General features: G+C 33.2%; 1 protein-coding gene across 1 annotated transcript in view; it reads right to left on the bottom strand.

Annotated features, from left to right (window-relative positions):
• The window catches only part of LOC111053469, a 169,526-nt gene that overhangs the window by 80,209 nt on the left and 63,514 nt on the right, over nt 1-25,803 (bottom strand). The window contains exons 2-3 of the mRNA XM_039440061.1: nt 1,558-1,666; nt 364-494 (exon numbers count right to left, since the gene is read on the bottom strand). Coding sequence (XP_039295995.1) covers nt 364-494; nt 1,558-1,666 — 240 coding nt within the window. The remainder of the gene's footprint in view (nt 1-363; nt 495-1,557; nt 1,667-25,803) is intronic.

Here is a 25,803-nt window from a genome sequence, read left to right as displayed (position 1 = left end):
TTCATCATGATTACTATTTGAAAATATTTTAGAGTTCATTCATGGCGACAGCTAAAACTCACTGATAACTTGATATTTATATAATCAATCTTTCCACTTCTGAAAAAGGTTTTCATCCAAAATCACTTCATAAAGAGTTCACTTCGGTACTATGATTCAAATTATGGATTCTCACCACTGGTTCATGTAGACTACTTTTAAAATTAGGAAGAAGAACGGATTTCGGCTTTCACTGTGTTTTTCCCCATCAGGCTTCAGGTTCCAATGGGTACAAATAAGCAGAAGTAGTGGGAAGTCAAGTGTGATTATAGTAAGAATAATATTAAAATTCAATTGGAAATTTAAAAAGTAATGCCAACTTACATTGTTGACTAGGACCCCACAGTAGTCGGGAGAACCCTGAGAAGCTAGCATGTTGATGTCCAACGTTGTCAGGTTGGTACCATTGCCATAAGCAATACATGACGTTCGAAAGTCTCTCGCATGGATGGCACCTACAATTGAGATATTTCAAAACATGAGATAGAAATAAATTAAAAATATCAAATCACTTTTTAGTTATTAAAAAGAAGAACTAGCAGTCAAATTTCTTCAATAAATGAATGTATTCTCTTACTATGGTTGACAATCAGGAAGATGGCGGGGAGCGGGGACCTCCCAAATCTCGTTCTCACAGTGAGTGGAAAAATTCATTTATTGAAGAAATTTGACTGATAGTCGTTCTTTTTGATAACAAAAAAGTGGTTTAATAGTAAGCAGTTAGTGATTGAGAACAGCATTAAAAAATATGAATATCAATAGGAAATTTATCAAAGCATCTTAAGAGTATATGAAAATTCTTCAATAAATACAAATTCAACTATCTAGTATCCCTAAATTATTTTTTCACATTACTGTCATTGCGAAAAAAAAACATTTTTTTCAAATAGCAAATTATTCAGCATTGAGTTATTTTACTGTAGTTTTTGATTGCGTTGATATCACAGAACATAATTTGTTAATCTTGGGTGACTAATAATTTCTTAGTTTTTCCAATTCATAAGTGATTGGAATATTGCAAGACACGCCCACAGTGGGCGGGGCATTCATTGAATGGGCGTGTCTTGTTTCGGTCAATGAAAGAGCTCAACCTTGAAAGGTCAACCAACGACCAATCATAGGGTTCAATTCACAATCTATATATGCTTAAGCTTTCAGTTTACTAGAGATTGATAATGGTGTAACAGCTAAAACTTATAGTTTCTCACAAATGTTTTTTAGATGTGAGTGGTTGTATTCAAATATTGTTTCAATTCAATACGGATTTGGATCCATTTTGTTAATATTACCACCTTCCACCAACAACATGACGATAGTCCGATATCTCAGCATGAATATGAATACAACAGAAATTATTTATCCATTTATTCATAAACAATATATACAATTAATGTAAGAGCAACCTGAATTACAAGTACATATACGCAATTATTGGATAGCCTTGAAAAAAGCAACCATGGAACTAATTTACTAAAAAAAAAATGGAAAAGTTCAGTGGAAAATGAGAATTGGACTCACCTAGAAACGATGAATTTGTGGAGACTTTGATTGTCATGTACCCTGCTTTACACGTGGCTGTTACTACTGGAAGAAAGTCCTGTTCTATCAGAGTAGTCTGGCCAGATACCTGAAACAAAAATTCATAAATAATAAGAAAACTGAGATAAGAAGAAATAAAATTGAAAGAATCCGATTGCTTTAGAATTGGGGACTTTGATGACATAAAGAGAATAAAGTACTGATCACTAGGTCGACTTAATTATTAACCCTTAACTTGGCAGACCTACACATATCGTGATGGGATGATTTTTTTTTCTTTAAATAAGCTATTATAGATGTCCTTGATGACATAAAACTATTTTTTTGAAAAAAAAATCATATGAAAATAAGTTATGATATGTATCATATGTGATACAATGCCAAGTACCTTGTACCTCAACTTATAATTTGTCTGTATTACATGTGATACATTACCAAGTATGCAGCATCTAAGGTTCTAATGCTTATGTATAATTCTTGATACTCTACCTGGTCATCAAATTCATAAACTTTTTGAAATAGTTATCTTAATTTTTCATGAATATTGTTATACAATAATCATGATTTTCTTATCAATTCCTTGGTCCTGTTTCATAAAAAATTACAAACCAAATAATTACATTAGTAATTCCATAGACAAACATAATAATAATACCTAATACTAAATACTAGTATTATTACCATAGTAACTTGGTTTTTGGTTATAATTCTGATAATGCAGAGATATTTTTACTATCTTCTAATAAAAAATAAATTTTTATTGTGAATTTCCAAAACTTCAAGTTGCAAGTTACGATATACAGGGTATTGAAAAAATAATATGCAATTTAGAAATCAAAATATACATTTAATTGCTAGCATATACTAAGTGGTAATGCTGTAAATTATTTAGTAAAATAGTAATGAAGAAATATAATAAATATAGACACTTGTAGAATTAAGACACTCAGCTTAGAAGTATGTAATCAAAGTCTTATAGTGTTATCTAATCTAAATTCTTATTATTTCATATTAGTGTGCTCACCTTGCACACTCTCTCTCACTTTCATTTATTTCGTTTCTCCTCCTCTCTTATTATGCCATTGAAAAATCAAGATACATTTATTGGGTAACAGTCATATATAGTGAACTGAGTGCTAATGATGTAAATTACATACCTGGTAATAGTAATGAAAAAAAATAAATATTGTATGCATACGTTTGATAGCCTAGATTTCGTACTTCTTTGATTAAATAGAAATTTCTAAAATATTGATCTATATTTTTCTTTCAATTAATACCTTTAATACTAATTTTTACTTGCGCAAGTATTACTCTTATTAATTTCTTAATTTATAATAACCCTTTCGGCGAGCTAGCTTTGATCATCAGATTATTCGAAGCACTAGGGCGCCCATCACTAAATTCAAATTTAATCACTCACGTGTCGAAAATCTTCTTGTAAGCCGCCGATGTCGATCCAACTCCATGCGGTCCGGGAATATGGTAGCCGGAATCGTCTCCTCCAGGGGTTATAAATTTAATTAAAATGAAAAATGACTTCTGCTTCACAATAGCATCACGAAGTCTTTTAAGAAATTTAATAATTTACTTTAACTTTAATTTTTACAAAATTATTAATAAGGTACTTCGCTCTAAAATATTTGGGGTCCTCTTATGGTGGCATCTGGCTGGCGAGTGCTGGTTCTTCCTTTTCAAGTTTTACAGATCCTCTTTCCGACTTTCAAATTAGCATAAAATTTAAATATCTTAATCCTCCGCCATTAAATTCAAATAGATCTTACAAAAAATACCAAAATATTGCTTAGATTATATGATTAATAATTTCTTTGCATTCGAGCCATATCGATAACATAGATTACACAAATTTTTAACACAAATCTAGTACATTTATATAAATATATAAATATTTTTGAATTGGCCTACAGTTGCCGCCTATTAACTGCCGTTTTACTATTGGTGCATGCAAATTTTATTCGGTATTCATGCGCCTGGTAACTCTTATTTCCTGAATACATTAAATTATTTTTATTTGGTTTTTTATTTATGCTCTTTGCATGCTAGTTAATATTCTATACATTAATATTAATTCCATGCTACCTAATAATTAGCCACGTGGACGGGTGTTTTTTCACATTGCACACCATCCGATTGCAATAAAGCTCTGCCAAGGGGTTTTGGTCAGATTCTACGTTCTTCGGTTTGATCGATCTCTAGGTCACCGATCCGTGAATACATCTACATAACCTCAATCTTCAAATATTTTATATAATAATCTATTTATGAGCAATAAACTTCCTTCAAATCCTTTTTAGGTTCTTGTACCATTTAGCCAGAACAAGCTGATGCTATCTAATCTTAGTTATTATCTGCTTGGCGATATTAGCCAATTACTTATTTTTAGACCTATTACTATTTCTGTTAGGGCTTTTTATCTACCCAGATTTAAATATGTTACACGCGCCCCTGGGTTTGAATTCAAAATATTTGAGAATCACAATGTTTTTAATGAAAACCCACCCTTCAATACATCGATATACACTATACTTTATTTATAAATTATACTCTCCTACTTCTATCACAGTTCGCAGACATATTTGCTGCATCTCCTTTATACCTTTATCAAATACAATAACAAATTCTCCTCCTCAACACACATAAAATATCATAAATATAAACTTCTAAACGCATTCCTCCTGACAACACTTAAAACATAGTAATTTTTAAATTCGCCGCTTGCAGGGCCGCCAACTTAACTACACACATTTCATAATTCTCATAAATGATTCCTTTTAGACAATAATTTCGATTCATAAACTTCTGGGCTTATATCTTATAGTATTTCTTAGGTCTTAATATAAATAATTTTCTATACATCAGGTACAATACTTTCTTTTGCTAATGGCTCTTTGGTTTTGGTAACTGGCATTCACTTTAAGTCTTTTCAGGTAACAAACGTGGCATAATTAAAAGTAATAAATATAAAAACATATAAATAAATATATCGACATTAATAAATATAATAAATAACAATAATAAATAACTCTTTGGGTACAGTACTTCTTTTTATAAACATATGTTCAACAGACATTACATTCATTTGATTTGGGTGGCTTTGGTCAGCTGGTCGCTGTTCTACAATTCATAGTGCTACATGTTACATCAGAATTTGCTATCGACTTTCATAACTAACCTAACTGCTCAATTTTTTCTCTTAAAAAGGTAATTAACAAATTTTAATTTTATTATCCCCGCTTGTGTCCTTTTTTATCTGATGTATATAATTTAATTACATATTAAAAATTGTTCTTTTCCTTATTGCAGGCTTCTAACGGCTGGAAGGAATTAAAACATTGGATGGTTGCCACGAGGTCCTATACCAAGATTAAAATTATTAAGGAAGGTCAGTAATCGGTTTGATAATAATGTTTTCCTTGATTTCTTATCATATTTATTTCAAATTCTGTGATATTGCATGTAAAAATCCCGTGGTTTTCCCGTATCTTGGCTTTCTGCTTGTAGCTATACTATAGGCCGGTTGGTTAGGTTATCTGCTGTTGATTGTTGATTGTTGAGGCTGTCCTATTATTAATCTATCTTCATGAATATAAAACCTCGGTATCTTGTGTATCTTTTAAAACAATTCCTTGATCTGGTTCTGTTTTCTTCCTTTTATTTCTATTTATTCCGTTGAGTCTCGATAATTTCACTTTAGTGGCATTGTTTATAATTCTAGTTACACCAATAAACGACTTTATAATATAGAGCTTCCAATCATCTTCATCCGATACTTTCCACTTAAATTCATTATTAGGCTTCATCATCATAATAAACAATTCAATAATATAACACTTCCAATCAACACTAATAAATTCTTTCAACAATAACATGGTCTTAATTATAGCATCACTTTTCAATATTATCACAGCCATTATAACAAATATTAAACACCATATCCAAACATTTATCATCTTTTCAATAGCATAATATCTCATCATATCATATCCAGGTACTTCCATTTTATTAATATAATTTTTAATTCTTCTAATCTTATTAGCCACTTTCCATTCTTCATTAGTCTCAATAAGTAGTCCACTCCATTATTTTCCCGGCATGAATCCATAATAGTATTCCTATCAGTTCTGTTTCTGTCATATTCCTTTAGCCCATTCTTCCGGTCACATCGTTGATTGGCCCTCTTAAAACGTATGTGCCGCGGATGCATGACGTCGGTGGTCTGTTCTCCAACCTGGTCCCGGTCCGGTATCCTCCTCGGGCGTTTGAACCGTGCATGCGGCCGGTATGCGCGCGCGTGGTTCCTCCTTCGTCGCTTCTTCCGCCTCCGGGCCTTGCGATGCATGCTCTTACGGTCCTGTATGCTGTCCTCCTCGTCCTGATGTCGGCCGGGTGTCCTCGGGCGCCTCCGTCTCCGGGCCTTGCGATGGTCGCTCTTCTCCCGAATGTCGTCCTCCTCTCGGTCCGGGTCCTTTGTCTGCTGTGGGGTCGAATGATGCGCGGGTGCGGTGTGCAGATACATGGTGGTGGTCTCTTGATGCGCGAGTGTGACGTTCAAAGCGGATAGTATGGTGACGGTCTCCTCCTGGCAACTGTTTATTTTTAGCAGTGATTCTTCGGTGGCAGGTTGCTCTTCGGTGGGGAACAGGAAACTTAATAGAGGCTGATGCTTGCGGCTGGCTTTAATTGCATGTTGGGCGGCGGTTTTTTGTGATAGGCTGTCTTGTATGGATCCTGTGTGTCTGGTGGTGGGTTATCTTGTGTTTCTTGTAACAAGTCTCCGGTAAATCAATTCTGAATGTGGTGTATGACGTTGAAATATCCTGCTTTTCTTTTGATTATGATTATAGCGGCGTTTAAATTGAGGGGTAGATCGTGAGCAATCATATGGTACTGATTCATAATTTTGGCTGTTATACTGATTAAATTTTGAGTTATGTTGATTTTGTGCGTATCTCTGGTCTGAACGGTGGTTTGATATTGCCATCACAGACTGTATGCCATATAAATGATTTATCAGCTGCTTGCAATCAGTAATGGGTTGTGTGGCGAGTGCCATTCTAACTTGATACGGTAGCTTCTTTAAAATAATACTTGCTAATGCCGATTCATTAATGGGCTCGCTCAATTGAGAATTTTTAAACTGTAGGGCAGTGACGAAAGTGGTACATGCACCGTCTAAGTTAGGGTTGAAATCGCATGATATAATGTCCGCTAGCACGTCCAACTGTTTACTTCTGCTCCAATACTGTTCCAGGAAGACAGCTACAAACTCATCCAATGATGTAAATTCATGGGCTCTACTCCGAAAGAACATCAGGGGTTCGCCAATCAATAAACTAGTCAAACGAAGACGCCAAAAATTCCAAGAGGTGGGTGTTAATGATTGAACTAGTTTTATCTGATCTATAATTCTTTAGGTTGGAGATAGCGGTCTGTATTGTCAAAACGGCCTAATTCATTGAAACTGTGTAGTGAATCAAACGTTGCTATGGGAATAGGCTCTATATTCTCGTGCGGAAATTGGTGTATTTGACTTTCAAGTTGTACAACTTCTCTTGGGCCTGTTTCCAATGACTAGAAGCTTCTGTTTCATTATCTACTACTTCGGCATTTAATTCAGATGAAAATAATTGCTGTTCTCCAACGGCTGTCTCCAATGAATTAAGTTGTACTTTGTTTTGATTTATATCAGAATTTAGGTGAGCTATTTGTGTAGATTTACTATTCTGTTGTTTATTTATGGAAATAAGTTGACTATTGTTCCTGTTTGTAGCTATTTCATGAATTTGTGAAGTGTTTTGTGCTGGTAGGTTATCTATTCTTTCCGCAGTCTCCTTACCCATTCTTACCGATGTATCCTTCAGTGATTCCCGCATTTCCTTCATTTCCGCCTTTAAGTTCTTCATTACTGTGGTCATTGTTTTTTCTAAACTATTAGAAAATGACTTGATCATCCCCTCTACTATAACCCTCCTTATTGCTTCTTGGGAGACATTTAACGGTTTATTACTGTTCACAGGATTCTTGGCGGTGATTGAAGATATCTGGGCGTTGGACTCCATCGCGCCCCCCTCAGCGTCGATCTCCGCTACTATCGCCGTCTGCAGTGTGTCTGCTACCTTACTTTGCGTGGACGAAAAGAGACTCATATTTTAAAAATGGATTAAGTGTCAAGTGTTTGTTAAAAAAGTGAAAGTTTTGGCCAACAAGGCATTAATAAGGACACAAATGAGGATAGGCCTATGGACATTACAAGCCAGGTAACCTATTTATTACTTAAGCTCTTATAATATAATAATACTATTCATTGATTTCTGACTAGCAGTTTAGGCCCATAAAATATAATAGCTCTCTCTATAAAATATATTTTTTACAGTACTAATAATATAAAATTTTCTTTAAAACATATAATTTCTCTTTATTTAAAGCTATTGATTCCCCAAAAAGTAATACAAATTTTCCTTCGCCAGTTTTCCTCACAACTCGTATAAGTTATCTATAATTTTCAATATGGTTATTGACTTAATTTCAAATAATTATTCAATGAGCTTGGCTCTCATCATCAGTCCCACGTTGGTACGACATGTCTTTGTGTCACGTTATTCTTTATATTAAATAACGATTAGCCTCCTGCTTGGCATCAGTCGGTAAAGCATGAGATTTAATATAATTAGGTCGTGGTTTTCTAATAGTATTCAGTCTTAAAAAATCTTGATAGGCCTAGATATGGGCTTCTCCTATAACTCTTGTAATTCAATAAATAATAAATATATATATATAAAAATGATACTTATACTATAGTGTTGAGGAATAAAAAATAAATTGCACACCATGAAAATTTCACACATATATTACACAAATAATGCAAAGATCAATCGAGGCAAAAAATATATATATAGAGCGATAAAAAATATAATATAAAAAATAGAACAATATTGAAATCAATAAAAATATCACAGGCTAAACTTTATATTCTAGATTTATGGCACGAATCATTACCATGTGCCTTTATCTTGAAATCATATGCATTCTTTTGCATGTAGCTGTGACATGTACTTGCTAATACTTGTCGCTTGGATAATTCAATCAAAAATATGTGCTCTAAGATCAGCTTGATAAATTAGCCACTAATAATCCAAATATATATTTATATATTAAAATCTCTAGTATTTAGTAGATTTATTTGTATCGAATATATATTTTTATCTCAGGGTGCAAGATTCGGCACCTGACGGAATAGGTAGAGCCATTCATCTAGTGAATTAGAACTATAATAAATTATCGCAAATTGTATTGCAAAAAATTAAATATTATATGCATATGTTTGATAGCCTAGATTTCGTACTTCTTTGATTAAATAGAAATTTCTAAAATATTGATCTATATTTTTCTTTCAATTAAATACCTTTAATACTAATTTTTACTTGCGCAAGTATTACTCTTATTAATTTCTTAATTTATAATAACCCTTTCGGCGAGCTAGCTTTGATCATCAGATTATTTCGAAGCACTAGGGCGCCCATCACTAAATTCAAATTTAATCACTCACGTGTCGAAAATCTTCTTGTAAGCCGCCGATGTCGATCCAACTCCATGCGGTCCGGGAATATGGTAGCCGGAATCGTCTCCTCCAGGGGGTTATAAATTTAATTAAAATGAAAAATGACTTCTGCTTCACAATAGCATCACGAAGTCTTTTAAGAAATTTAATAATTTACTTTAACTTTAATTTTTACAAAATTATTAATAAGGTACTTCGCTCTAAAATATTTGGGGTCCTCTTATGGTGGCATCTGGCTGGCGAGTGCTGGTTCTTCCTTTTCAAGTTTTACAGATCCTCCTTCCGACTTTCAAATTAGCATAAAATTTAAATATCTTAATCCTCCGCCATTAAGTTCAAATAGATCTTACAAAAAATGCCAAAATATTGCTTAGATTATATGATTAATAATTTCTTTGCATTCGAGCCATATCGATAACATAGATTACACAAATTTTTAACACAAATCTAGTACATTTATATAAATATATATAAATATTTTTGAATTGGCCTACAGTTGCCGCCTATTAACTGCCGTTTTACTATTGGTGCATGCAAATTTTATTCGGTATTCATGCGCCTGGTAACTCTTATTTCCTGAATACATTAAATTATTTTTATTTGGTTTTTTATTTATGCTCTTTGCATGCTAGTTAATATTCTATACATTAATATTAATTCCATGCTACCTAATAATTAGCCACGTGGACGGGTGTTTTTTCACATTGCACACCATCCGATTGCAATAAAGCTCTGCCAAGGGGTTTTGGTCAGATTCTACGTTCTTCGGTTTGATCGATCTCTAGGTCACCGATCCGTGAATACATCTACATAACCTCAATCTTCAAATATTTTATATAATAATCTATTTATGAGCAATAAACTTCCTTCAAATCCTTTTTAGGTTCTTGTACCATTTAGCCAGAACAAGCTGATGCTATCTAATCTTAGTTATTATCTGCTTGGCGATATTCAGTAATTACTGTAAAATTGTATTGTATTCTATTGGTTTTCAGTGATTAAATCATTCATTAAAAATGAAATCATTCAATCTAACAGATAACTTTGCAGATGAAATGAGATGAGTAAATGGAAAGTGCTTGACTGCCAGCGATAATAGAAAAATGTGAGTGAATCAAGAATCAACAGAGAAAGTAAAAACTTGAACATGTAAAAATATTATATTATGCAATAATAGAAGCTTTAGTGTACATTGTAAGTTTATTGTCTTTTTTCTATAGGGCTACTTTTAATATGAATAAAAATATAAATCTCAGTACCCTTTTAAATAATTTTGTCACAACATGTTCCAGACATTAAAGCCATTTTCAAATGCACATGAAAAAGGCATTAGTGTCCGAAACATGTTGTGACAAAATAATTAAAAGAGTACTGAGATTTACATTCCTATTTATTTTAAGTTTAATATGAAGAAGTTGCACATGGGGTACAAAAGTTCACAAAAAATGTGTTTTCAAGATTCTGCAGTAAAAAATTGCAATATAAAAATACAGTACAATACAATATTAATGTACAGTATACAAGCCAAACTTGAAATTACAAATATGAATGGGTTTCCCAAGGTTTGGTAGTAATGAATGAAAAAACGATCAATGAATATAAAACAATTGAAAGGTTGTTGACTATTCTACTCCCATAGCAAGCAGAAAGGTTCAAGATCCACAAACAGCAGGTCAAGGCTATGAGAGATATGAAGAAAAACAAATCGTGAGGTCGCAAATGTGTAATTAGTTGTTAGTTGTCTTTCCATGACGGTAATATAACCAAATACAGGTTATAGCCAATATAACCAAAAACAGGAATTCCGAAATAGAAATCGATGAGAAACTAGCAGATAAATACAAACAGATTCAGAGTACAAACTATATATATTTCTAGATATTGTGTTCCAAACGTTCCCTCCAAATTTCCTTGTCAACTGATCGATTGTTGTTAAACTGAAGATTTTACACTCAACACTATAACAGCTGCAACAATTGTAGGGAGATGCGAAAAATAATTAAATAACACATGAAATTGAAGAGAATATGATATTTTATGATTAGCACGGATTTTTTCAATCAATCATTGAAAAGTTATAAGGTCAAAAAGATAAAAATGATCTGAGCCGAATTTTTCTACAAGATGTGACGACACCTTCGAGAGCTCATACTTGAAAAACTAGAAGAGATATGAGAAAATGTTACAAATGAAACTTGTAGGCCAATTTGTAAGCTTCAATGTTGTGATCAACAACAATTTCCAAAATAGGCATATTGTTCGAGATATGTGCAAAAACCAAAACATAGTACTTTCAAACCACCCCTACTCCCTCAGCACAGGGGGTAGGAGTGAGGAATTTTTATATGTTTATCCCAGGGGCGAGGCATGACTTTTTGACTTAGTCATCTTCAGGAACAATTCAGTTGAAAGTGTGAATGAAAGCTGCACCCCCCCTCCAATACTTAGAAGATAATAATATAATAGCCTATTCGTACATTTAGGTATAGATTGATTGATTGGTGATAGCAAAATAAAAAAAAACATTTTCCTACAGATACCTTGGAAAGTGACCATTTTTGCACTGATTGCAGGCCGCAAAGAATCACGTTTCCGCACTAGTGCGCAAAGTGAGTACTTTGCATACTCCAGATTTGCAGCATGACAACGCAAAATAGTTAATAGGTTATATGGAGCACCAGTGCAGCAAAATCAAAATTAAGTTGGTAATACTCATAGTGAGGCCCACGTTATAATGAATGGCAGTGGAGAACAGCGTTGCCTTGCCATTATGTGCCTTCATTATAGTCATTTCAATGCTTCCATAACATAAACCCCCTTCAAGCAATCACATAAATTTTCAATTGAACTACTAATCATTATAATTCAATTATTATTATTCAATTTTGAATGAATTAAGGTTTTTATTAATAGTAAAATTACACAGAAAAACATTTGATGGATTTCAGGGAATTTTACCCATAATTCCCCACTTTTCATGTTCAATGGTAACTGTAGGAAAAATTTAATGTAAAATACGTGCGCAAAGTTTGTTTGCTGCACTCAAGAAACCATTCCGCCCTCGCCTATGGCTCGGGCGTAAACGTTTCTTTCGGTGCGGCAAACTGTCACTTTGCGCACTAGTTGCACAAATAACTATTTCCACACGAGAGACTTTTATTGAACTGCAGTCTCATTCTACAATAAGGAAACTCTGTTTTTTCAGTATTCGATTTTCTATTCTAACATGAGTGAATAGAACAAAGAACATTTGCATCATAGTTACCCCCTTACTATCCGTAAAAGAACTGCGGGCTCAAAAATTGTGTTCCAAACTTTACCCTCTATACTTTTTTTTGAGCATTCGTTGCCTGGACTATATGCGATACGAACGAACAAAAAACTTTTAGTCATAAATGGAGAATCAATTTACAAGTAAGTAGTGTATACACGCTTAAAATTATAATAATATTGACTTTAAAACATGAGTTGGTGGAAATTTAGCTACTCGGCTACTTTTTATGACACCTCCTACCATCTATGCATCTATTGTGATTCTAAAGAGAGATACAAGACAGATTATGTCAGCACCTGATTAACATTGGTTTGCTATCCTTGTCTGTCATTGTCATTACACAAAACACGTAGCTCTATCCTTTTCTCACTCCGCGCAGTCGCCAAATTGTTTATAGGCTATGAATAAATATAATGATCTACCAGCATATTTAATATCTATTAAATTATTAACAAGAATCAAATATCAATTTTATCATATCAATTATATATTATTATAATATCATAGTATTATTTTAATCAACATCTTATCAATTTAATTTACCGGGATTAGTCTATCATACATCATACAACTGAAAATAAAAAATTGAAGGATAAAAATTTGACAACTATGCCATTCTGTCTGGAGCCTGAATCATTTCCTTCTTTCTTCTTCTTCATCTTCTTCTTCTCCTCCTCCTCCTACTTATCCTCATCCTCCTCCTGATCCTCCTCCTCATCCTTCTTTTTCTTCTTCTCCTCCTCTTCCTCTTTCTTCTTCTTCTTCTACTACTCCTTTTACGTCTTCTTTTTCTTCTTCCTCTTCTTCTACTCCTTTTACTTCTTCTTTTACTTCTTCCTGTTCTTCTTCTTCTTCTTCTTGTTCTTCTTCTTCTTCTTCTTGTTCTTCTTGTAGCTATCAAAGTAGTCAGCTCTGAAGAAGAAATAGAAGAAGTAGACGAGGAAGAAGAAGAACAAGGAGAAGAGGAAGAAGAAGGGAAAGAAGAAAAAGAAGAAGTAAAAGGAGTAGAAGAAGTGGAAGAAGAAGAAAAGGGAAGAGGAGGAGAAAAATGCTATTGTAAACTATGCTCTTCTATCTTTTCCACTGACTTTCTAAAGTGAATTACGCTATAGGCTGTTACCATATCTCTTAAAAATCAATATCTTCAAAATTAAGTATGAAGTATGAACCTAGTGAAGACCCAAAGGGCAAAGACCACCTCGATAGAGAGTGAAATCAATCTCCACCTGAAATGTTGCCGCCAAGTCTGGGGCATTTCCTGCTGTAACCCCCTCCTCACCACCTTTTTATGCCAATAATTGCCTCCATTAGCAGCTAATGGCGACTTCTGTTACTTAATAGGCCCACATTAGAGAGAGACCCCTACAGCCTATAGCACGACGCCATGTCATGTAAGATGTAAGCCTAAACCCACCTACACGAATAATTCAGCCACAACACATCTTCAGATCTGGAGCCACAACAACTACTAACTGTCTGCGGCTATTCTCATCTACTTCTTTTTCTTCTTTTCCTTCTCTTCCTTCTCCTTCTTCTCCTTCTATTTCTCTTCCTTCTTCTTATTCTTGTTCTTCTTATTCTTTCTCTTCTTCTTCATTTTCTTCTTGTCCTCATCATTTTTCTACTGCTAGTTCTTCCAGTTTTACTTTTCTTCTTGTTTCTTGTTGTTCTGCTCATTATTTTTTGTCTTCTCCTTTTCTTGTTTTTCCTTTAGCATCGTCTCAATTAGTTTTTCATCTTGTTCTTGTTTATCTTATTCTTTTGTTCTTGTTCATCAATATCTTGTTCTCAATCTCATTTTTTATGATCTTCATTTTTTTAGTTTCCTTATTTTTTGTTTCCTTTTTTCTAGCAACTTTTGTTCTCCTTGTTGAACTGATTTTTAATTTTTCTGAAGCTTATTCTTTTTCATCTTCTACCTCTACCTAAGAGAGAACCTGGATTCTTAACTCCGCCCTTACTGAATGCAATAAATCTTCATATTCTAGTCCTCATTCCTTTTCTACTTCTATTCAAGCTTTCTTCTCCTTTCATTTCCTCTTCTTTCCTGTCGTTATCCTTCATACTTTTTTGGCTTCTTCCTTTATGATGGATCTTTCACTTGTTCTAGTTTATCTTTTTTAAAATATCATTTTTGTTCTCATATTATTAACCCTCATTTTCCTTGTTCTTAAACTAACAAGAACTTTACTTGTTATCCTTGTACTTGAATTTTTATTTTGTTCATCTAGTTTATTTTCATCTTTCTCATGATAGCTCATTTCTTTTCCTTGTTCTTGATTCTTTTCACTTTATTCCAATTCTCCCGCTTCAAGTTCACGTTTTTCTCATTGTACTCTGTCAGACAATAAAATAAGGTTACTTCACTATATTTCAAAATTTGGGGGCTAGATTACATACTGCATAGATGTCATTTCATAGATGTAATACTAGATGACATACTCCTCAATGAACCTTTCCTTGATAATTAGAGAGGATGAGATCATGAGAAGAAGATGAACGATGAGAAGGAAGTGGAGTAAGAGAAGAAGGAGGAAGATGAAGGAGGAGGAGAGAAAAGAGAAGGAATAGCTGGAGGAGAATAATGAAAGAGAAGGAAAGACAGGTAAAGAGGAGGAGGAGGAAGAGGTGAAGGATAAAGAGTTGGAAGACGAGAAACGAAGAGGAAGAAGAAGAAGAAGAAGAAGAAGAAGAAGATTGATCATTATGGTGCGAACGATGACCTCAATTTATTGTGTAAGCTGTGCGATTGTCACATGGCAAGCCACAAGTGGGTAGCAAATGGTTTCACTTTCATCCAAGACAAAGACAGTTGATGAGATAAATAAAAGTAAAACATTGAAGACAGAGAGAGAGAGAGAGAGAGAGAGAGAGAGAGAGAGAGAGAGAGAAGAGAGAGAGAGAGAGACATTTACTGTGTTATTTCAGTTGTGTTGGAAAAGTGGCGTGCAATCGACAGATAAAGGATTGATGAAGGAGCAAGGACGCTCCGAGGTATGTGACAGTGACTGCTCCGCGAAGCTATGACCAAAGAAAATAGAATACAGTAATGTATTTTTATCCTATTCTTATGCTCTTGGGTTTTTATGCTTCTATTCTTATTCCTTCTCTATGACAGATATAGTGCGGTCCACGTTATAATGACAGTATTTGATCAACTTTGGTTTTGCTATCCTAGTTTATCATTCGACAAAGCCGGTGGTACTATCCTTTTCTAGGTCCACAACGATGCCAATTATGTTTTTGACAGTGTAGAAATATAATTAATTAATGAAGAGAATCGGAATTGCTATTCTTCTATAGTTCTATCTTTATCCACTGCCATTATAAAGTGGACCTCACTATATATTCGTTCATCTCTGGTGACAATGACTGTTCTGGAGATAATTATGATCAAAGAAAATAGAAATACAGTACATTATGTTTATCCTATTCTCATGCTCTTGGGTTTTTATGCTTCTATTCTTATTCCTTCGCTATGACAGATAGAACGTATGATTAGATCTCTAGTTGACTTGCAGCAGAGTCTATCGAGACTTGATAGATTGGTTATCTGAGGCTTGCATTTTGAAAAAGTAGCTTTATCAAGGGTTGCAGTCTGAGTATCCTACTGCACTATAATTTCTCATTTACATTTTCACTTGTCCTTTCACTCATATTGGTTCATTATTTTTCTTATTCATTTTCATTCCCTTTTTTCTCCTTAATCGGTCGTTGAAGGAGAGAGAGATTGATTGATTGATTATTTGCCTTTATTAGGGCGGAGTTAGGACTCCTGGTCCTCTCTGCCACACAACCCTTGAGAGAGAGCGAGAGAGAGAGAGACAGATGGCATCCAGTTGTTATCTGCCAAGAAGTAGGTACTCCATACTACTTTTTTGATTTTCAATTTCACTTGTTTTCTCTCTCATTTTCCTACTCAATATCATTCTATTTCCTCTCCTTATTCGGTCGCTGAAGAAAAGAGAGAGAGAGAGCGAGTGAGAGACATAACGTGCAGTTGTTATCAGCCAAAGAAAAGTGGACGACACTTTTAGGCCTTTTTACAGTAAATGACAGAAGATGCATCGAGAGTGTTCAAGCGGCGATGTGATCTTACTATAAAAGGCAATCGAAGATGGTCAGATGCTGAGAGCTAGAGAATAAAAAGAAAACGAAGAAAAAGATAAAAACGAAAAAGAAATAAAAAGCAAAAGAGAAAGAAGAAGAGGAAAGATACGTTGGAGGACGATTGGGAGGAGACGGAGATGAAGAGAATGAAGAAACTAAAATGACGACAAAGATGAGAATGAAGACAAAGACGTGGACGTAAAAGAAGAAGAAGAAGAAGAAAAATAACAAGAAGAAAAACATAAAAAGCAAAAGAGAAAGAAGAAGAGGAGTTGGAAGATAATTAGGAGAAGGAGGAAAAGAAAGAATAAAATAAAATGAAGACAAAGTCGTGGACTAAGCCGAATAGGAATAAGGTGGAGGAGTAGAGAAAGAAGAGGGAAAATAATGTAAAGAACAAAAATCAGGAAGTATGGAAGAAGATGAAGCAGAAGGACGATAAAGAGAATCAAATGAAGAAGAAGAAAAAGGAGATGAACAAAAAGAAGAGATAAAAATAGTGAAAAACCAAAAAGGAAAATAAGTGGAAGAAAAGGGAAAAGAAGAAGACAGTGGAGAATCAAGAAAAAGCAAAAGGAGAAACTGGAGAGAAGACAAGGAGACGAAAAAGAAGAGGACAAAGAAAAAGAAAGAGAAGAACACGTAGAAGAGAAAGTGACTGAATAAGGGGAGGAGGTGGAGAAAGAGGGGAGAGGAGGAGGAGGAAGAGGAGGAGGAGGAAGAGGAGGAGGAGAAGAAGAAGAAAAAGAGGAATAGAAAAGAGAATAAAATAAGTAAACACTATCCCCAAGGCGACAGAGGACTGAGTAATCTCTCCGCCAACAACCTTGCATCTCTTTTCAACATTATCATTTTCTTGTTAGGATTCTTTCCATGTCTTGCATCGAGAGGGAAACTAGATTTGCCTTATAAGTGCACCACTACTTGTTACATACACTACAACACACATCAATCTCTCCAATTGGAAACGCAAGAGTGTTCTACAAATCCTCACACAATACTTCATGAGTGAGGAGACATTTTTTGTAGTTTATCCCTCGAGAATGATTAATTTCAAATGAAAATGCCATGTGAGGAGGAATGTTTCTGTATAGTTTATTACTTGGCAATGATTAATAAATTTTAAATCATCTCAATAATGATGCGATGTGAGAGACATTTCTCTATAGTTTGTTATATGGGAATGATTAATATCATGTGAGGTGATATTTTCCTGTAATTTTTACTTACAAACGAGAAACATTGGCCCATATGAATAAAACCAGAGCAAATGCTCTTGAGCAAGAGCATGGAGCATAAGATTTTGCTCATGAGCAAAAGGTAGAAGCCAAAGCATTTGCTCATTTTTATATGAATAAGCTTTACCTTATACTCTTACCTTATGCTCCTGAAATCTGGAGCAAATGCTCACGTATTTAATAGATTTTTCATCAGCTGATTCGCTTTTGTAGCCTTACTTTGTTTTTATAGCTCACGGAAGCGCTAAATATGCAAGTAGGGTGCACCGCTTTTGTTTGCGTCGTCTGCTTTGTTTTCTATTTATGAATAGAGTTTAGGTTAGTTGAGTTTAGAATTTTAAAATAATAGCGTGAAAAAATGTCATCTCTATAATAATCTTCAGCATATTCTTATAATATCAATAGCCTTCTTATAATCTACACTCTCATCTTCTTAAATGCCTATTTCCTATTTTGTGATAGCTATCTTTATAACATCTTTTGTTTTTATTCTTTTGTAGGGATAATGGTGATATATATCATGGTTGATTCTAAAAAGAGTTTTATATTTCTCAACTATTGGTTGTGATCGTATCTGGTATAGTTTTCTCTTCCTCATACGAATTAGTTGAGTCATTTTACCATGAGCAAAAGGTGATAAGCTGCTCTAGACTCACCTTTTTTGAAGCATTTGCTTCAAAAGTTGAGCAAATGCTCTAGTTTATTCATACAATTTTGAGAAAAAGCTTTTGATGAGCATGAGCAAAAGGTTTTGTTCACGTTTATTCAAAGAAAATGAAGCAAATGCTCCATATTTTAGAAGTATAAGCAAATGCTCAACTTTATTCATATGGCCCAATTTATTTCTAATCGAAGTTTTGTGATAGTGATTATCGTTTTTACTTTCCTTGCCCTATTACTATAGGCAAGGAAAGTATTGCTTTCCAAAAAAAAATTAAGGTACCCTGATTTCAAGTTTTCTATACGAGTCTAAAAACATGATTTTCCTACAGGTACCTTGGAAAGTGACCATTTCTGCACTAATTGCAGGCCGCAAAGAATCCCTTTCCGCTCTAGTGCGAAAAGTATTACTTTGCGTACTCTTAATACTTTGCGTATTATCTTGCAGCCATCCCAATCAGCTGTTGACATTGTTGGCGTGTATTTGGAATGCGAATTTTTCTATCTATATTTTTCTGATTTTCAAATAAATAAAAATGAGAACTCATTAAATTATACATTTTGAATATTATAATTATTCGTTATTTCAAATAATATTTTTTCATTCATGAATTGATTGGTTGAAAAATTATTTAGAAATTAAGATTTACTCGAATTTATTTGAATAAATTATAGTTTATTAATTTTCAATTAGATTATCAAGTTTAAAATAAATTAAAGTTGTTTTTAATAACAAAATTATACAGACAAACATTTGATGGATTTCAGCCATCATTTTACCCATAATCAACCACTTTTCATACTCAATAGTAACTGTAAGAAAAATTTAATGTGGAATATGTGCGCAAAGTTCCTCTGCTGCACTCAAGAAACCATCCGCCCTCGCCTACGGCTCGTGCGTAGACGTTTCTTTCGGTGCAGCAAACTGTCACTTTGCGCACTGGATGCACAAATAACTTTAATTTTAATCTTGCAATCACTCATTTTACTCATCACATCCCTCTATTACTCCCGCTCGAGGTTTTTTGGGTCTTCGAAACTTCCAAAAAAATTGAGCTGTAACAGGCTTGTTTTCTCATACCGAAAAAGCTAAGGACAGATCATTGCAATGGTTACATGGAAAGGCAAGCAAGATACACTTGATCTGTGATATGTGATAAAAATTGAAGACGTTTTGGGCAATAGCCTGTTTTTTCTTTTCCGACTACTGTATTGTTTACTCTATCCAATAAATAAATGAAACAAAATTACAGATTGTGATTTATTTATGAAGGAGTATATTGAACAACCCGAGCGTTACTTCTGATAAAGTGTGAGGACAAAACATTAAAAAAATACAGAATTAGTTATAAAGAATTTAATGAATCAATAAATACCAACATGATAAGTTGACTATCATAGTGTGTAGATTCTGAATGAAGATTATGAGGAAAAATTTCTGGATTTCAAAGAGATATCACCTAAAATTTATGACAGTTACAAATATGATAATCGTAGTACATAATTTATTCTTTATTGATTCATACAATAAGTACATCATCAAAATGATTGGGAGGGAAAAAATAAGGTAACCTTGTGCTATTCCACTCCCAAATTTAGATAAGGTTACACATAGGCCGAAATAGGTTAAGTCTTGTAGTTGTTCACTTCAGGAAATTTTCAGCCCTTAATTATTTTCACAAAGTAGATTATAATCACAGTATGTGGGCTGTGATAGATATATTATATGAAATCATAGTAGATCATAGGATATGATCATGAAATATTCCATTGGAAATACTGGAAAGGAATTTCTGTATTTCGCTAGAGATATCACATAAAATTTATGACATTGACAAATATGATCATAATAGTATAAAATCACAGTATATGGACTGTAATAAATATTATATGAAATCATGTGAAACGTATAAAATATTCTATTAGGAATACTGATAAGAAATTGCTGTATAAGAGGTTCCATATGCATGAAATATGGACGATAATCTGAAGGGAGTCCAATAAAAGCCAAACATGTACATAATAAAGGAGTCCCAACAATAAAGTTTCAAGAAAACACCTTTGTGTTAAATGTTCATTAACTGCTGAAAAAAGCTCGACACAACTCAAGTACGTACAGCAACAGCGATTTGCTACAAGTTTATTTTAGACATTATTTACGCTTCTGCACTGACGTTTATAACAGACAAATCATATTTTAAGTGTTCTAAAGCTATAATTTACTGGGCTAAACATAAAAAGTGTACAGGCATATTGAATATATCAGGAGGAGATACAGAGTTTGCAACGATATACAAATATATGGTTTACAAATATATAGTGACATCTATACTTTAATAAAGGAAAGAACTGGCTAATAAACGTACGGGATAGGAAAATTATGTTTGACGCATCATCACGTCTGAACTACTGGAATGATTAACTTGAATTATTGCATATAGTTTCTTAATTAACCGAGGATGGTTATAGGCCTATCTTCAATTCTTCAAGATTTCATTACGTCAAGTTATCAGTTTATCAAGTTTAAAATGGGTCCTTGCGGAGCAAGGGCTCCTGATAGCATAGTAAAGAAATAAATAGTACAGTAGTACATACAGTTTATAGTAACAAATATACATTAGATATAGAAACACTTCACTTATATGAGATACTTTTGTACAAATGAATAAAAACAATATAAAAACTTGTAGTACTTGTAGTCATTTCAACTTAAAAAATTTTGAAATTTGAAATTTAGTTGCAAAAAAATTCATACATTACAAAAATTTGATGTAGACAAGTCTAACAAAAACACAATATCTTAAACTAAGAAATAACATTGAATAGAACTTGACCCATCATGAAAACAAAAAAATCTTGCCCGCTGGCGGGAGGAGTATTTGTATAAATAAATAAAAACAATAACTTGAAAAAAGTATCAACTAGAAAGAATAAACGTGTTAATGAATAGATAGCTTAGAAACGATGAAAAACGAAATTGAATGAGAAAAAAACAAAAATCAAATTGATATTTCCACCATTCCGTTCCCAGTAAAAAAAGAACCTCTCCTTAATCCAAGTATCAATCATTCTATCTCCGACTTTTAATTCAAAATCAAATGGTAAAATATTTATGAATCTAGTGCTCATATACATGATCTTTCTTCTTATAAAGCTCAACCTTGATTCGTGAATAATATATTTAAAAGTTGTGTCAGGTCTTAAGTTATAAAACGGTTTATCAGTTTTGATAAATGTTTCTTTGTTTTTAACAAAATGTTTAAGAAGTCTTTTGAAATAAAGTTGCCTTATTGTCATTACATCAAATTCAACATAGAGGGATTCCCTTGAATATAACGTAGGTTTTTTCAAAATTGTCTTAATTATGTACTTTTTTGTATTAAAAATAAATTAAGAAAGTGAGTGTCATAGGCTCCACCCCACACAACTAAACCATGTTGAATTAAAGACTGTACAAAAGCATAGTATAGGCCAATAATCGTAGGACTTTCCAAGTAAAATATGTTGTTAATTTTGTAAAATTTAAAGTTTGCATATTTTAGTTTATCGCAAAGGAAAGTTATGTGTGGACTCCACCTCAAATATTCGTTTATTATTACACCCAGATATTTAATTTCATTAACTTTTTCAATAGATGGGCAGTGACCATGGGCAGTGATGGTCGAAATGAGCTAAGTTATGGTCGAAACTAGTTGTTGAAATATTTTAAAGTTTTCAAAAATAAAGGGTACTCCAAGTTTTTATATTGTTTTTATTAACTTTAGATGTAAAATGCAATGTATTTGGAAACAACGCAAATCATGGTAAAATGAAAAATAAGAGGTATTCTCATTATGCTGGAAAGATAACCCAATACTGTACAACAAAATATAGAAAATTTAGTATACTTGGGAATTGAAATAGATTGCAAACATAAATATGTATGGGCATATTTAGTTAACTTGAAAAATAACACGGTATACACAGCTGCTAAACATTGTATACAAGTTATTTTTCAAAATTATTAATAACAATATAAAAACATGAAGAGTACCATTTTATTTAATAAACATTTTGAACTTTAAAACATTTAAAGCAACTAGTTTCGGCCTGCTTTGGCCATTTTCAAATTTAAATGGCACATATTTTAAATAAAAGGATACTTCATGCTTTCAATAATTTAAATAAAGTAACCCATATAAGTGAAGTGATTTTATGTCATTTTTTTACAGTATATTTAGTACATCAGAGAACGGCAATATATATTGAACACTTGAGAATATACAATACATATACAACATAGTAATACTTCAAATTTGTTCGACTCAAGGAATGTACGTATATTGTAGAAGTATCACGTTGACGGAAAGGTTAGGGTAGAAGAGCCGTGAATTTGAAAGCCTCTCATAAATTATGTATTTCACAGACTAGGGTGATAAAATTTGATGACTGTGCAGAATAAGGGTCATCATCTGTAACGGCTACCTGTGCCATAAAATTGTGTCTTTAAATTTAGCGTGGACGTGGAATGTCAGAGTAAAAGAAGAAAGAGACGGAAAATGAGAATATAAGATGAAAGGAAAAGAGAAGATGAGAGAGTGATGATAGGAAGAGTGAGTATAGAAAGAGGGTTACTAAGTAATGTAAGAAGGTTAAGAATCAGAGAGTATAATTACAGAGTAAATTCAAATAATTATTACATAAATATGTAATGAAAATAAATAAATAAATAGGAGAGTATAATCAGAGAGTAAATTATAATATACTCTCTGGTCAGAATCAATAGAACAAGATTCATGTGAAAAGTGAAAACATAAGGGCCGGTTTCCGAGCTCGGGATTCAGCTAAGTTCTAGACTTTAAACAGCTGGAGTCAAAAAATTGGCTTCAAAACGGGGCGTAGCTCTACCTCCGTAAACAAACACATAGTACATTCGTGTGACGTCAGCACAGGTAGGGCTCCTACACCATTAAAAACACTAGCTGATATTATAGATCAGCTGAAATCAACGAATTTTAATGGTTTTTTATTTTTGTTTTTTCATTTTTACTAATAATATATTTTCTTTACTTAATATAAATGTTTACATAAATGGTGGGAGCCCTACCTGTGCTGACGTCACACGAATGCACTACGGCTTTGTTCACGGAGGTAGTGGGCGTAGTCGCAGTCCACGTTTAAATCAAATTTCAAAAATTGAATACAAAATGAAATAAAGAGAAAATAGTGTAAGGTTTCAGCTATTTTGAATTTTGAATTCAGCCTTCTTATACTTTAGAAATATTTCATTTCGTGAAGGAAAAACGTTTTCCAATTTTTATAGAAATGAGAAAATAAAGATTATCATAAAAACTACCTACCAAGCCTACCTACCAAGGCGATTTGAATGATTTTATTTTGGCTTCTCCACAATCACTACACTACCTTGACAACCTGGACATCAAAATTTAATATATTTACAATATCTTATTAACCTGTCAACGGTCTCTTGACCAGATTTTTTCTTTGACTACCTACCTATATGTTTGTGTGTGTCTATATATATGTGCCATACGCTAATAATAATAATAATAATAATAATAATAATAATAATCATAAAAACTGCGACTACGCACATTTTCGAAAAGCCAATTTTCTGACTCCAGCTGTTTAAAGTCTAGAACTTAGGTAAATCCCGAGCTCGGAAACCGGCCCTAAACATTGTAACTTGTTAAAAGCAATTGAAAGGAGTAGAAAGGACTTCTTCAATCCTAAAGTACAAATGATTGACCCGTTGTGGTAACTTTACACTCTGGATATTTTACTTCAATTCTGAACTTGAGATAATAAACGAAAATTGAAAATAGGTGCTAGCTGAAAGCATACAAAAATAGAAGCTTAAAAAATAGAGTATATTATAAATCCTCTTTGCTAAACCACAGACAAAATGAGTAATAAACGAAACCTACATTCAGAGAAAACTTCTATTATCTTCTATTAAAAACTTTTATATATAAACTTAAAACTTCTATATATATACTTTCATGGTTTTTTTTCTAAAGGGCTACTTTTATTATAAATAAAAATATAAATCTGAGTACCCTTTTTAATAATTTCGTGTGACTTGAAAATGGCATTAGTAGCCGATACATGTCGTGACGAAATACTCGTAATTTAAAAGGGTACTCAGATGTATATTTTTAATTAATATAATATATATGCTATGCTCTGTGCTACAATGTTAAAGCTATACACAAAATGGCTAGCCAGTAGCTACAATCCAAACTACTAATTTATGATTTACTGAAAACTTGTACAGAAAAATGAAAGTTACGCCGTCGATAATAATGAAAGTTGATGACCTTGAAATAGCAGATTATTGATTTTATGGTGCGTCCTCTATTTCGCGTGTCAAGGAAGCATAACCAGAAAATAATGCTCTCACACTTTGTTACCTTATTCTTACCACCTCGTCATCTTTCTTCTTCTTTTACTTCCTCTCTAGGTTTTCATTCTTAAATATTTCCAGATTTTTGTTGTTTATATAATATTCTCTTCCCTTTTCTTCTTCTTCTTCTTCTTCTCCTGCGTCCCACATTTCTCCACCTTATTCTATTTCGTCTTTCTCTACATTATTGTCTGCTTCTTCTTCATCACCATCTTCTCCTTCATTTCCCTCTTCCCTTCTTCTTCCACCTGCTACTACTTCTTTTTGTTGCTGTTTCTTCTTCTTCTTCTTTTTCATCTTCCTCTTTCAGTTCTTCTTTTTCTTCTAATTATTTCCCTCCTACTTATTTTTCTCTTACTCCTTCTTTTTTCATCTTTTTCCTCACTCCTCCTGCATCTCCTCCTCATTGCTATTTTTTTCTTATTAAATAAATTAATAAACAGATGAATTTTATTTCTCAGTGATCAAAAGTAGAAACAAAAAATAAAACATAGCTTCTTTGAAATTGGTACAATTATGTACTTACAATATTTATAAATTCCCTACAAATCATTCTACTTTATTTCTCATCTCCAACCTTCTACTACTGCTGCTTCTTCTTTTCCTTCTCCTCTTTCAATCCTCTTCCACCTTTTCTTCTCCACCGTTTTCCTCCATCTCTCTTTCTCCTCCTCCTCTTTCTTCTTGTTGTTGTATTCCTTCTTCTTTTCCTTTTGTTCTAGTTCATCTACTTTTTCGACTACTTGTACTTTTTCTTCTTCTCCTCCATCATTCAGATTTTATTCTACGTTATTTTATCATTCTTCTTCTTCTTCTTCTTCTTCTTCTTCTTCTTCTTCTTCTTCTTCTTCTTCTCCTCCTCCTCCTCCTCCTCCTCCTTCTTCTTCTTCTTCTTCTTTTTCTCTCCTCCTCCTCCTCCTCCTCCTCCTCCTTCTTCTTCTTCTTCTTCTTTTTCTCT

This window comes from Nilaparvata lugens, chromosome 13, assembly GCF_014356525.2.
Source record: "Nilaparvata lugens isolate BPH chromosome 13, ASM1435652v1, whole genome shotgun sequence".
Classification (NCBI taxonomy): domain Eukaryota; kingdom Metazoa; phylum Arthropoda; class Insecta; order Hemiptera; family Delphacidae; genus Nilaparvata; species Nilaparvata lugens.
This window is presented reverse-complemented; position numbering and strand designations above follow the sequence as displayed.